This window comes from Calonectris borealis, chromosome 19, assembly GCF_964195595.1.
Source record: "Calonectris borealis chromosome 19, bCalBor7.hap1.2, whole genome shotgun sequence".
NCBI classification, from domain to species: Eukaryota; Metazoa; Chordata; class Aves; order Procellariiformes; family Procellariidae; genus Calonectris; species Calonectris borealis.
The window spans coordinates 8,935,002-8,948,784 of NC_134330.1; the positions used below are offsets into that span (position 1 = coordinate 8,935,002).

Below are 13,783 nucleotides of genomic sequence, written 5' to 3' on the forward strand. Positions count from 1 at the left end.
GCTGTTCGTTGTACACTGGTCAGGTGTTTCTGCTAAAAGTGATTGCCATTGAAATAGGCTACGTGGGCATAAAACTATATTTTGTTAATCAAGCTAAATGTAAATAATACTTCTTTTCAGAGGACCTGAAAAGACAAAATGCAGTGCTGCAAGCAGCCCAAGATGATCTGGGACAATTGCGGACCCAGCTGATGGAAGCTCATGCTGAAATGGAGAACATCAAAGCTATAGCTACAGTATCTGAGAATACAAAGCAGGAAGCTATCGATGAGGTGAAGAGACAGTGGCAAGAAGAAGTAGCTTCGCTACAAGCTATTATGAAAGGTAACAACCAGGCAAGCTGCTGCCGCTAAGATCAGACACCTCTTTAGTATGCGTTTAGTGATTTGTGCCTGTTCTTGTGCAGAATATGGATAGCTGCTTTTCATGGCTTGGCAAAACTGGGTTACAGAAGTGACAGATGAAGCGTAGTTCCTAAGTTTGTGGAAAGGAGCTTGGTGGTTCTTTTCTGTTAATATGAGGATAGAATTTAGAAGGAATCATGGCAGTGGGAACTCCCACGTATGTGCAAAGCATTCTTGAGGGACAATGAATGTGATACTTCATCCTTCCGTGAAGATAAGTATAATGCATCTAATTTGACAAGTCTGAAAACAGCTTTAGGCTGACAGCATGATGGTCTTCTCTCCTTTTGGGTAAACACAGTTCTGCTGTCAGACAGTTAAGTGTCCCTCCAGTACTGTCACATGGACTTTTCCCCAGGCTAGTGACTGAACATGCTGCTCTGTATCAGTCGTGTGTCATTGTTTTTTCTTGATAGTTCTGAGCTATTCTTTGTTACATTTGCACATTGTACAGCTGTTGATGTTTCTGGCAAGGAACAAAATGCAGGATGTAAACTGGGGACAGACTGTTGCCATAACTGGCTCTTTTCTTAAAGGTTCACAAACAGGATCCTATTGGCTGTAGGCGGTTTTTCCATCACCCGATTATGCTTTTCCCCCAGAGAACACAAATATTCATGTATACTGAGTACACAATTTTCTGTTTATTTATGATCTACATAGATACATGAACCTAGATCAAGGCTCAGTTGTGCCAGTTGCTGTACGTATGTAAACAAAGACAGCTCCTTACCTGAAGAGATAATATTAATAACAGGGAAATGAAAGCTATGTGGGAGGTTCTAGTTCCTTTGCATTTTCGAGTAAATAAGTAGGGTTTTGGTAGTTTGTTTGAATGATGTGCTTGGAGGTACAAATTGTGCTGCTAAATAGGATGTTAGACATGTACGTTGTTTTGAAATTAGGACTTACACAGTTTTGGAGGCTTGTTTCTTTGTTTTCTAGTGATGGTACAAATTGAGATGCAGTTCCTTTGAATCTTTTGCTTCTGTAGTTGGTTTTTGGGGCAAGAGTCAAAGGGAAGAAAGAGGAAGGGAGAGTTCACTGTTGTCCTAGTTTAGATCAATTATGAGAAATCATTGACTGGTGGGAAATAGAGTTCCTAAAGCTCCGTTTTCAAGTTACATTGAAAATAAGTTTTGAAAATACTGTTTTATAGAGACTGTTCGTGACTATGAGCTCCAGTATCATCACAGGTTGGAGCAAGAGCGAGCTCAGTGGAATCAATATCGAGAAAATGTGGAACGGGAAATAGCAGAGTTAAGAAGGCGACTGTCTGAAGGCCAAGAGGAAGAAAACCTAGAAAACGAAATGAAAAAGGTACGTTGAAATCTAGCTCTTCAGTTTCTCTTTCAAGATACACTTGTGGTGTTATGCGTGAGTTCATTTCTACGCCCTGCTATAATTCCTCAGAAATACACATAGCCTCGTTCTGCCAGCTTTCAGCTCTTTCTTCATGGAAGTCATCGTGACCTAATCCTGCATTTGAATCCGTAAAGTTGTTGTATCTGATTATGTGGATTCAGTAAGAGGATTGCACCTGAGAAGATGGTAAGGTTTGGCCTTCAGCTTGTAAAACCAGGAGGCCTTGTAAAGTCTTTTGTCATAATGTCAAATGAACTCAAGTAAAGCCCCCTTTAAATTTTTCTGGATTGACTGCAGATTTATAAAACTTACTTTACACTTCTGCACCTTTATTCCTTTTCTCAGATCATATAAACTTTTGAGGTTTTTAATGGGCACTATATCTAAAATGTCTTTCTCTTTTTTTAAGGTAAGCCATGTTTGTGCAACACAGTACTGCTGGCTTCCTAGGAAATACAGAACCTTGCTGTCATAAAACAACAGGCTCTAGATGATGAAAGATAGTTGCCCTGGAGTTTGGAAAGATTTTGTTGTTATTGTTGTTCAAAGATCTGTGACTTAGAAGGCTTCATAGAAGTAAATTGAGGTGCCTTGTGTTGAGTTTGGATTTTTTTTTTCTTTTTCTGGTTGAGTTTGAAGGTTTGGTGTATTTCTCTTTCAGGCAGGGAGGAAATTGAACCTGTCATAATAGATCAATGTTTTGGAATCTTTGTTTGTCATATTATAAAAACTTGCATTTAAATGAATTTGTCTTCTCGGCAGGCTTACAGTAGTCTTCAAGGTATTCTAAGACAATTTTAATGTAATAAATGATCCTATATTCAATAAAGGAGTAGACTAACATCTGATAATCTGCCACATCACTGCATTTCCTTGTTTATGCTTGCTGTCAGTAGAAGAAAGGCAGTATTGAATATCACAAACATCCCACATAAGTATTTTACCTATTTTTACTATGTTGTAACATGCAATCAGTATTAGTGTTGCAAAATGGAATTCTTTTTCTGAGACTTATAAGGAGATTCTTGAATATTGCTAGTTGTATTTGGTGTTTGGTATTCAGTGAGACTGCTCTTTGTATAGTCCTGATTTATAAAGGTGGAAGTCAGAGTAAAGCCTGTTTGCCAATGTTCTGACTACAGAATTACTGCCACTGGAATTTTAAGACATCAGCTGTTTTTAGGAGAAGAAGGTTTTAGCCCTATTAAGAGGAAAAAAAGACTTTGGCTGAAGCTAGAAGGAAAGTTCAAAATTGGATCAGTGTGGTGAGTCTTGTAGAAACAACCCAGAAGATGCAGAGTTCATAGTGTAGAAGTCCTGGCAGTGCATTACCAACAAACTGCCAATAAGAATTTTTAGAAAACAATCTTGACTGAGAGACTCTTTCCAATAACTAAAATCTCAGCTCTTTTTGGTTTTTTTTGATCTGAATGTACTGGTCATGTAACAGCTGGAGTTGCAAGTTGCTCAGATGACAGAGCAGCTCACCTAAACTTAGTGGCTTTACTATGTGCCAGTTAGCATTTAAGTTTAGTACAGCAGGTAAATAACATTTTCAACAATACTCCTTTAAAAAGGAAATAAATATCCCTTCTAATACTAAAGGAAAAGGTGATCGATTTATTAATCTGTGATTAATGTGAGCTCGGAAAGCTTTATAGGCCTGTAAAGCAGAGGAACGTGTACCTTATGTAATATGGGGGGCGGGGTAAATCTGGTCTTCAGAGTGCAGCTTGAAATAATTGTTTAAACTGCTTTGTATGGGTTTTTTAATCTTCTTTCTTGTTAAACCTGTGAGGTTTTTCCTCAAGGAGACTAAGAATTAGATCAAAATTAGAAAAAGGACATTCATCTCACCTAAAAACAAACAAGCAAATTCCAAGCCCACAAAAAGCTGTGTTTGGCTAGCAAAATAATGAATATGCATACATCAGCAGTCAGTACGAAAGGAGGAATTTTTTTGATCACTTGGGATGTGCTCTTTGAAGACTTGTGATCAATTCCTCATGAAAAACGGTATTTCCAGCCAACCATGTTGTATTCATCCTCCATCTTTATATGCTCCATTATAAAGATGGATTTATTTTATTTCTAGGCATAAACTTGGAAAGAGTTTTTAAAAAATATCTTCACCTTCTAGCCAGTCCTAAGGAACCTCCAAAAATCTCAAAGGAGTTAAAAAAAAAAAAAAAGAGTACTGTACTCTCTGGGTTGTAAGTAGGAGCTGTACCAGCATATAATATATCACATTTCTTAAAACTAGCAGAAAACCATACCATTGGCTAGCATTCTCAATGAGACGTGAGGTAAGAAGAATGGACAGAGCAGAGACAAGATTACAAGCCATATGCTTCAGTCCAGGACACTAACCTTCTTGGCTCTCTTGGCTGGCTAATAGTTCAGTTCAGTTGTGTTCAATTTGGCTATAAAATCCATTTTTAAACAACAAAGAAAATCCATGAAATTTAATACTGTGTCCACATAATTGTTGACGATTATGCTTATTGTCTGCATGCTTTTCCCTTGAAAGAGATGAAGGGTAGATAACAAATGTTGCTCCAAATTCTGTAAATATCTCTTTGAATTTAAAGTTTATTCATTTGGTTGAGTGTACAGTTTTGGTATGTGTGTTCTCAGACTTCCAATGTGCATGTTATTTATCCTGGTTTGGGAGCCCTTAGAGGGGGTGGGTTACGTTTTGATAAGCATACTATTTTGAGCTGTATGTACTAGATTGTGACTACTTTGCCGGAGGTATCCAACTCTAGCCTGCAAACCTGCGTTTGGCGTTCTTGAGCATCCTCTTGTCAGAAAGAGCGTGTCTGGTGGAACATGCACTTGTCTGGAAGCAGCTGTTTTGCTTTTCCATGTAAATATATTTTGAGTTGCAAATTGTCAAATCTCTATAGAAAACTTGCGTGTTCTGTGATTTTTATTATAAATCAACAATTTCTAAGAAATCTGTGCTGAAAACATTGTGTATATTCTATAAATCTCCCTTCTCGGCTCAAAAAAGGTACATACCTTGTTCTAATGATAAGTGTGCTTACCTAGAGATTAATCTTTCAGAAAATGTATTGGTGATCTATAAAAATCTCCTATCTTCCTGTTGCTTTGTAATACCAGATAGGTTTTGGGTTTTTTGTTACCACAGATGCTAAAAGCAGTCTAGCCATAGCGGCATGAGCTTCCATGCAAGTTCTCTGCTCAGTAATGACTGGGCTCCCTGTGGGCAATGACTTGGTGGGGATGAGTCTTGCACACTGGCAAAATTTGGCTAGTCCTTTTTATTCAGACCTCATTTTCCATTCAGGAAATGATCTGGTTTTCTGTTGGAGCTGTGGTGAATATAAAGGCTCTTCTTAGCACAGTTGTGTCAAACTCTGAGTAGCAGAAGTCGGCAGAACAGGTATTTTGCATATAGAGAAAGCAAGAAAGGACAAACCTTCTGTTATGAAGTGTACTTATTAGAAGAGGGGAAATTGGAAGGGGAGGGTAATCTGATTTCTGTGACAGAGTTGGCCATAAAATCTGATACACAGTAAGCTGCTTTCATTGGTAATGATAAAGAACAGGGGAGTAGATTTAGATGAACTTTAAATGGTTTATTCCCACTTTAAAGAGAGATTCTTAAATTGTGTCTGTGTGTTTTCTGCTTGTCTCGTTTTTAAGGAACAAATTCAGGTACAGTACGTGCCTGAGATTTCTCCAGCCAGGTTTTTGTTCTTCTGAAAATGTTGGTTGGAGTAACAGTAAAGGACATGCAGGATTGCTGTAGCTAGCCGTCAGGCTAGCAATGCAGTGTTGTGTGTGTTGACTTGGACTCATTTTTAGCGTGTTCTCTCTGTGGAGTCATCTTCATGCTGTGGTCTGCAGGTCCCTTGCAGGGTGTCCTTCAGCCGCTCTCCTGGGGGAAGCAGGCTTTGCTGGGGCAGGAGCAGCTTGGGTGCTTTGTTTTTGATTAGGTGATGAATAAATACAAGCTGATAATGTGTAAAACCTTGGTCTTTGACAGTACAGTTAGTTTGGCAAAAAGTTAGGAGGAGATAAATGTTTTAATGATTACACCTCTGGAAGAGTCTGAATAACAGCTTTTAACACAGGAAATGTGATGCTGTGGCAACTCCTGCCACATGTGACAGTAACTTAATGTAGCATTTTTTGACAGGATAGATATTCTCATTTTAATGAAAAGTTTGAGTAGAACTTTAACCTCAATTTGGCAGTCTCAGTAATCATACTTTACCTTCAAAAGAAGACCCAGTGTCCATCACTCATTTTGTTAGCAGATATAGGCTATTCTGAGTGTTTAGCTTCGTATCACACTGACCTTTAATATGGATCCTTCGCCCCCAACCCTCCCTCCCCTTTTTTTTTTTTAAATGAAACATTTGCAATATGTTGCAACCGTAGTGTCAAACTTCAGCTCTGTTTACCAAGCAGTAAAAGCTAGAGTGATTCTTCTGTCATGTGGAGTTTGATACAGTTTTGTGTTTCCAGTTGGTTGCTGTTAACAGTCCGATTTTGCTTTTGGGGAAGTTTCTGACTGTTTCTGTGAACTGGCTGGCTCCAACATGGACACATTTTTTGCTCTATATTCAATCTTGAACCATGTGAAATCAAGCTGGCGATGAAATGTTCCTGCAGTTATCATGAATAATTAGGAAAAAGCTTATTCAACAGTCCTAAAAATGTTGGGGCTATCTTTAGTCCATATGAGCCAGCTATAGGTAGCATTAAATGAATAGAACTGATACAATAAATGAAATACAAAGCAGTCTTTGCAGTTGAACTCCTGCTCCCATCTGTTTGAAAAATGTGACTGATGAGTTGCTGGCTGCAAGTGACGGGATATGTACGTACGTGTGACACTGTCACATGTCCTTGGTATTGAATTCACTGCATCATGTGATGTCCCTCGCTTTCCTCATGGATTTTATTTGTAGTCTTTGGACAAGCAAACTAGCAGTGACAAAATGTCGCAGAAGGGGATGAAACATGAAGAAATGTAATTTTATTTTGTCTATAGAGTTTTCTTTAAAGCTTTTTAGAGCCCAAGAGCCTGGTAGCATTTGGATAATTGACAGGCATTGCAATATTATTTTATTTTGTCTATCAATTTTAAGTTTAGAAAACTTCAATGGTTAAAAATACCGTCTGTTTTTCTTCCTGAAAGTCTTGCTCAGAATACAGTTGTCAATAAGCTTACGAGAAATTGAAAGGCAAATGAGTACCCTCTAAGACCTGCATTCTAGTCTAGATTTCAAACAAGACATGAATGTTATCTTTTAGCAGCTGTCTTTGCTGATCAGGTTAGGAGGAGTGTAATTTTCTGAAAGTTCAGCTTTGGGACGTAGTTCTCTGCCTTTCCTCCCCTGCTGAATTCCTCCAGTAGGCTCCAGTAGAAGACAGAGAACAATTGAGCATTCTGAGCCTTCACACATAAAACCAACCCAAATTAGGTTGCTTAAATTCTTCATGGCTTGAAGAATTTTACTGTAGTGAATATTTGAGTGTTCTGCTTGCTGTTGTAAGCTATGAGAGCTGTTACTTTCACTTGGAAAGTTTTTAGTGCATCCATGAAGGAAAGCCAGAGCATTTAAGAAATAGGGATGTCAGGGCCACCCTTTGACACGTGCAATTCTGAATTTGAACACTGAATGCTATTTCTCATTTTAATTCTCACTATTTTTACCTGGCTCTTTCTCTTTTTTTTTTCCTCGTATCAATATTCTTATTCTGTTGTCCTGCTTTGATCTTTTCAGAACTACTTTTTGAAAAAATCATGGGTTTTTTGATAAATTGTCTGTATATAATTTTGAAATATTTAGTACAGTAACACCAAAAACTGATGCTACATCAGTAGTAATTTAAAGTTGAAAAATGGTCTTCCAAAACAGAACAAAGCTGCACTATGCATTACTGTGCAGATCCTTTTTCTTTCAACTTCACGAGTAAGTAAATGAATGGTCAATAACTGACCATGCAGTTCTTGTGTTACACTTTTTTAATATGTGCTATATGGCAGCAAGTTGCAAGACAGTTAGGCCTTTAATAACAGAAAAGTGTACGTATTTTGAAATGCCTGATCTGTAAATTTTCTCCCAAGTATCGAGAGTGACAGATTTACTAACATTCTCTTTAAAAACATATATTCATGGCCTAGTCCATACATGGATTTAAAATTTAGCTGCCTTCTGTGAATGGAATAATATCAGCCTGTTGTCATAGAGATGACTGCTGAACTAAATAAATAGCAATAAGACGAGTTTTGAAAGTGGAAGTTTAGTCAGCTATTTTTGTTGGCATAGAGATTTTCTCGAAATGTCTCTCATAATGGAAACTGTTGTGGTGAAAACTATGATAATGTGTTATTCATAATTTATTGCATTAACTTCAGGCCCAGGAAGATGCTGAGAAGCTGCGTTCGGTTGTGATGCCTATGGAGAAAGAGATTGCAGCGCTAAAGGAGAAATTGACAGGAGCGGAAGAAAAAATAAAAGAGTTAGAAGCATCAAAGGTGAGGTGGAGTTGTAACTGTATCCTAATTTATATCTTGCTTCATGCTAGTTTGATGCAGATAAGTAAAGTGAAATTTTGTAAGAGAGAAAAAGGGGTATAGTGAAACTCTTCATGCACAATATATCTTTTCTCCTATAGCTCAAATAATTTATTTGGCCTATATATGTTTTCCTGTCTTTCTGTTTTGAGGGTTGGGTTACGTGTGTGTGTGTGTCATCTGTGCTTAGCTTAAATTGCATGGCTTCAACTCTAATAGAAATGAAAAAGAAAAACCTTTAGAAAAATAGCTCCAGCAGTCAGGCCTTTAGATTAATGTCATGCTCGCAGCTACAGAAAGATTTGCATTTGACAGAATTCTTTTAATCTTCTTCCATCCAGTATCTGCTATGTTTCATTTTCTAATCCTGGGCATAAAACTGAGGCAGTATCACCAGAATTTTTATATCTTAAACTTTAATCAAACCTCAGATTCATATAAAGGGATACTGGCCACTGCTAGCAAGAAGTCAATGTAAATGATTTACCCAGCATTCCTGTATTCTTCAGTTACGTCAGAACCCCTATTGAACTTTCTCACTAGCTGTGAAGGGTAAATAATATGTACATCATTGTAAGATAGTTGCATTTAATGTACTGTTTTATACAGAAATGAACATGTCTTCTGTAAGAAATACTTTATCTTGAAAGTCAAATAGGCTGAAATTGCAAAATAACTTATCATTTGGATGTTTTTAAGACATGCAAATAAATACCTTCCTTGTCTTCTGGATCACTTGCATTTTCATTTAAATAGATGCTCATCGCTTGCTGGAATTCTTTCTCTTTTTTCTTCCTTTTAGTCTAACTTGGAGGTCTGTCTGAGGTTTGGGAGAGTAGTGTAATTCGTTTAACAGTCTTAACAATTTTACTCGCTTGAGAGTCCATGCTTGAGTGTTTTCCTTCTTCATAAATTCTTTGTGAATTGGTTTTTAGGTCAAATTTTTGAGATTGAAGTGTTCCTAGGAATAAGTTCTCCAGGTAGTTCTGCTTTTTCTCTTGATGAGATAATACTGCCTTTTCATTGCCACATGGAATTTGGGGAAGATGAGGAGATTGAACCTTCTCTTCTTGCTTGCTTGCTCTCAAAATGCTTTCTTTTTTGCTTTTTTTTTTTCTTCCTTCTTTTATGAGTAGTCTAGAACTTTTCTTAGAACTTTTCTGCTGAATTTGGTTATAAAAATCATAGGTCATTCTTGTCTCCCTCTTTCCTTACAGGCAAGGCCTGAGTAAAATTGATAGTGTTTCAGGACCAGGAATTGTGTTGGTTTCTCTGTCAGTCCTCTAAAATCTGAGCATGTCATTCTATGGGATGAGTAAAACACAAGCACACATCTCTTGAAAAAAAGAGAATAATCACTTTATCCATGTTTCTAGTTCATTGAGGGGTTGTTTTAAAGAAGTCTCACTTTAGATGGTGATTCTTACCAAAAAAAAAAAAAACTTAGGCTCTTATTTCTTACCTGTGGTCTATTCCACTTCATTATTCCTTCTGTCTGAAGCTGCTGATGGTCCTATTTCAAGTCACCTTTTTAGCCTAATGGGAAAGAATTGCTATTTTGTATCTAGCAAGGAGATGTTTAAGCGCAAACTTAGGAAGTTGTTAAAGTAGTTTAGTCTACAATGCTATAAAAACACATGGTATCATTTACATGATTTATATTACTAGACTGGTGTGAGGACTGACACCTGCAGAATGAGCGATACATTTGGCCTTTCTGTTGGTTATGATGAAATCCCTCAGACCTGAGATCTTGAGTCATGTAATTTTGGTTTTCAGTGTCAAGTATTTAGCTGGATTAGCGAAACAATGCATTTCTTTTGTTTTGGTGGTTTGTTCCCCCCCCCCCCCTCCATCCATCCTTCCCAAGGGTTATTCTCTGGGAGTCAGATTTCTCCATTTCAATGGCTAAAAGGCTTGCAGACAGGAGACTTGGTATCCTAGGGCAGGAGAAGCTGTCCCTACCATCAATGGCAAGTTAAAGCTGAAGGGCTATCTTGAACTCTGAGTCGGTGTCTGTGGCTCCTGTGCTGTCTTGAGGAAGACGAAGAACAGCTCTGTGGAGCCAGTCAGGAATTACCTGAAAGCTTTTGTTTCCTTTAAAATAAAAACTCTTCTGATTCCTAACTCAGCAAACCATAAAACTGAATAGGGCCATAAAGAAATCTTTCACCCTGTTCCCTGCTCCAAGATGGGATCCATTTGTACATGTGTGATGTTTGACAGATGTTTATGTAACCTTATCTTAAAAGGTTCTCACAGGAGATTCTGCAGTCTCTGCAGGACGTTTGTTCCAGTTCTTTGTTAGCTTTGCTATTTAAAAAACAAAAAAAGAAGAAGAAAATCCTAATATACTTCTTCAGTCTTTCTTACTGTAACTGCTTGTCATCCCATCCTCCGTGGACAGATTTTCCTTTCTTTTTGCAGCAGCCTTTCATGGGTTTGAATGTTTTTCTTCTTGTCTGTCCCCAAGTTTTCTTTCTTCTTAGGCTTACCATCCCTGGTTTAGTTCAAGCTTGCCTCATAGTCATGTTTTCAGACTACTATTATTACTCTGTTTTGAACCGTCTCCTCATCCTCTTCGGACTAGGAAACCCAAAACCAAACACAGAACTTAGTTGTTGGCTTATCAATGCTAATTAAAGGATTGCTTCATTGTTTGCTGTTCTTAGCCTCTTTACCATCTCTGTGCTCAGTGCCGCTGTTGTTGTGATCCAGCTGTGGGAGCTCTCTAAATATACTGGTATGTTTGACTTAGTAGAATTTTAATGACTTATTTATTTAGAAATAAATACAAATACGGCTTGCGCACTGGTATTTGAGTATTTGTGATTTCTAGAAATAAACTTGTCTTCAGCACCTGTAAGTTACCTGAACAGGTGACACTATAACTTCTAAGAAAAAGGAAATGCCTGAGAGTGTTCCTCCACTGAGATGGTGGATTTCCCTCTTTTTATTCAGGTTAAAGAACTGAACCATTATTTGGAAGCCGAGAAGTCATGTAGGACAGACTTAGAGATGTACGTGGCTGTTCTCAACACGCAAAAATCAGTCCTGCAAGAAGATGCAGAGAAGTTGCGGAAAGAACTGCATGAAGGTACCTATCTAATAATAATCCTTTTGACTCTTTTACACTAAGGACACTAAGCACACGTGTTACTCCTTTTCTGATTTCTTATTTGAATGGAATTTAAAGAAATTGGGGGCGGGGGAAGCAGTACTTTTAAATGTTAAAGCCCTTGAAATGTTTACAGAAGAGTTGAATGCGGAGTTCTTTTATGACGGAGAAAAACAACAGAGCCGTTCATTCTCTCAGGGGATGCTATTGAAATTCTGCTAAGTTCTTATAGTGTTGCAAGCTTCCTTCTTATTAAAGTGATTTTATTGGTGTCTTTTCTTTGTGTACAATTATGAGCATTGTTTCTGTAATGTATTGATATGTCTCCCTGAGGTGTGTCAATTCTGAATGCCTGGTGGTAGAATGGATGTGTAAATGTACATGCATGCCAGTACAGCGCAGAATCACTGTAGAGGAATGAAAAATGGAACCGTCTGTTGAAATAAATAGGGACGTAGAAGGCAGTCTCTTGAAACCAGCACTAAAAAAAATAAACTATTAGAATTCATGAATGACGTTAAGGCGTTAGTCTTCTAATTGGGAAATCTTAAACTGTCAGTAATCCATGCCTAATCACAAGCCAAGTTTGGGAATTAAGAAAATGTCTTATTTCATCCTAAATAATTGTTGAACAAAGCCTGACTGTTTTTGATTAGAACAATAATTATTTTTATTTGTGAAAATGCATTTCTTTGGAAAAGAGGTTGAAAAAAATTCTGATTCAGAACGACGCTTTCTATTTTTGAATAGTTTGCCATCTCTTAGAGCAAGAGCGACAACAGCACAACCAGTTGAAACACACATGGCAAAAAGCCAATGACCAGTTCTTGGAGTCTCAACGTTTGCTGATGAGGGACATGCAACGTATGGAAATTGTTCTGACCTCTGAGCAGCTCCGACAAGTTGAAGAACTCAAAAAAAAGGATCAGGTTACTTGCTGCTTTCCTTTTTTTTTTTTTTTTTTTTTAAATACTGTAGTTTTAATGTGGTATAGCAGGTATGGAAATCACATGTTGGAGACAAGTTATTTAAGTCTGTTAGTATTTCAAAAAATGATAGCTGACAGTTTTAATAGAAATTCTCCATTTGAATGACAGCCGACAGTTATAACAAACTCTCCATTTGTGCAAATATTTTAATATTAATGTATATAGTAACTTTAAAAGTAACGTTGCCAATATTGTTAAATGAAAAGGTAATAATATCCAGAGGTTAATCTTGGAGGAAGAAACAGTCATCTGTGACGCAAAAATCTGGGTTAAGGATGTTAGGATAACAAGTTTCACTTCTTTCTAGGTTTTTCCAATACAGTACCTAGCTCAGGCATAAATTAAGAGCTTCATTTTAAATTAGCTTATGCAAGTGACCGTGTACATGCTTTATGACTTAGCGTTCTATCATGTCTTTCTTTTGATTCTTTTTCCATATGTTATATTCCATTGTTTAGAGTGACCAAGGCACTTCTTGTTTTCACATTTTGTTTTAATGTTCATGCTTGTATAAGGGCTGTTAATGGGGCCATTAGTGATTCAAATACATTATCAGGTTCTATACAATAGCTAGTAACAGCTATTTTTGTTACTTATTTGGTAATCCCTATAATAAGAATTTTGATCTAGGTAATATGTTCTTTGAATAAAATTATTCTAGAACATGAGTTGGCCACTAAACTTGAAAAGTAAGTTCTTGTTTAAGTCAGTGTGGGTGCCTTGTGAAATGAATACTAGATTTTTAACCAGAAGAATACTGGGGTTTTAACCAAAATAATCTTTTCCAGTGCCTTCTTTGTAGCTTAGTTTATCATGAAAGCCAATGTCATGACTACTATGGCAGAATTTAATCCCACTTACATGTGTTCTCTATTGACCACTGATTTCTAGGAAGAAGATGATCAGCAAAGGCTTAGTAAGAGAAAGGAGCAGAAGCAGAAAGATTCAGATGATGAAACGAAAGCTTCATGTTCTCTAGCCCATGAGGAAACCCTTACCCAGCTCTCTAATGAAGAGGTAAAACAATTGGATATTCAAAGCAACTTTGAGCACTCGTGCATTCCTCAGGGTGTTGATTACAAATACAAATGGAAACTAGTGCCCTTTATTCTCTGTAGTTTATAATTCTTATTATGCAATGAAAAATCTTTGGAGTTGCACTTGAATAGATAAATTGTAATAAAGATTGGAAGACAATACTTTACAATCCTGAGAAGTGCTGTTAAAAACTGTAATTTACCTTCTGTGTTCTTGATGTTAACTGCTATTAAATTCTCTTGGGATTTATAACCATGTTCTAACACACCTAAATGTTCAGAAATAAACCAATTATATCTGAACATTCAGC

The 13,783-nt window shown here is 37.2% G+C and overlaps 1 protein-coding gene across 9 annotated transcripts in view; it reads left to right on the forward strand.

The window, feature by feature from the left end:
• RABEP1 (rabaptin, RAB GTPase binding effector protein 1) overlaps positions 1–13,783 on the forward strand; it is a 49,079-nt gene that overhangs the window by 20,656 nt on the left and 14,640 nt on the right. For 8 of the 9 annotated variants that reach the window (XM_075168939.1, XM_075168940.1, XM_075168943.1 and 5 more), the window contains 6 exons: positions 121–324; positions 1,564–1,724; positions 8,170–8,289; positions 11,290–11,425; positions 12,197–12,375; positions 13,327–13,452. In XM_075168939.1, the coding sequence (XP_075025040.1) occupies positions 121–324; positions 1,564–1,724; positions 8,170–8,289; positions 11,290–11,425; positions 12,197–12,375; positions 13,327–13,452 (926 nt within the window). Of the gene's footprint in view, positions 1–120; positions 325–1,563; positions 1,725–2,178; positions 4,751–8,169; positions 8,290–11,289; positions 11,426–12,196; positions 12,376–13,326; positions 13,453–13,783 lie in introns of those variants that run through there. The other variant, XM_075168947.1, reaches the window with a different exon arrangement.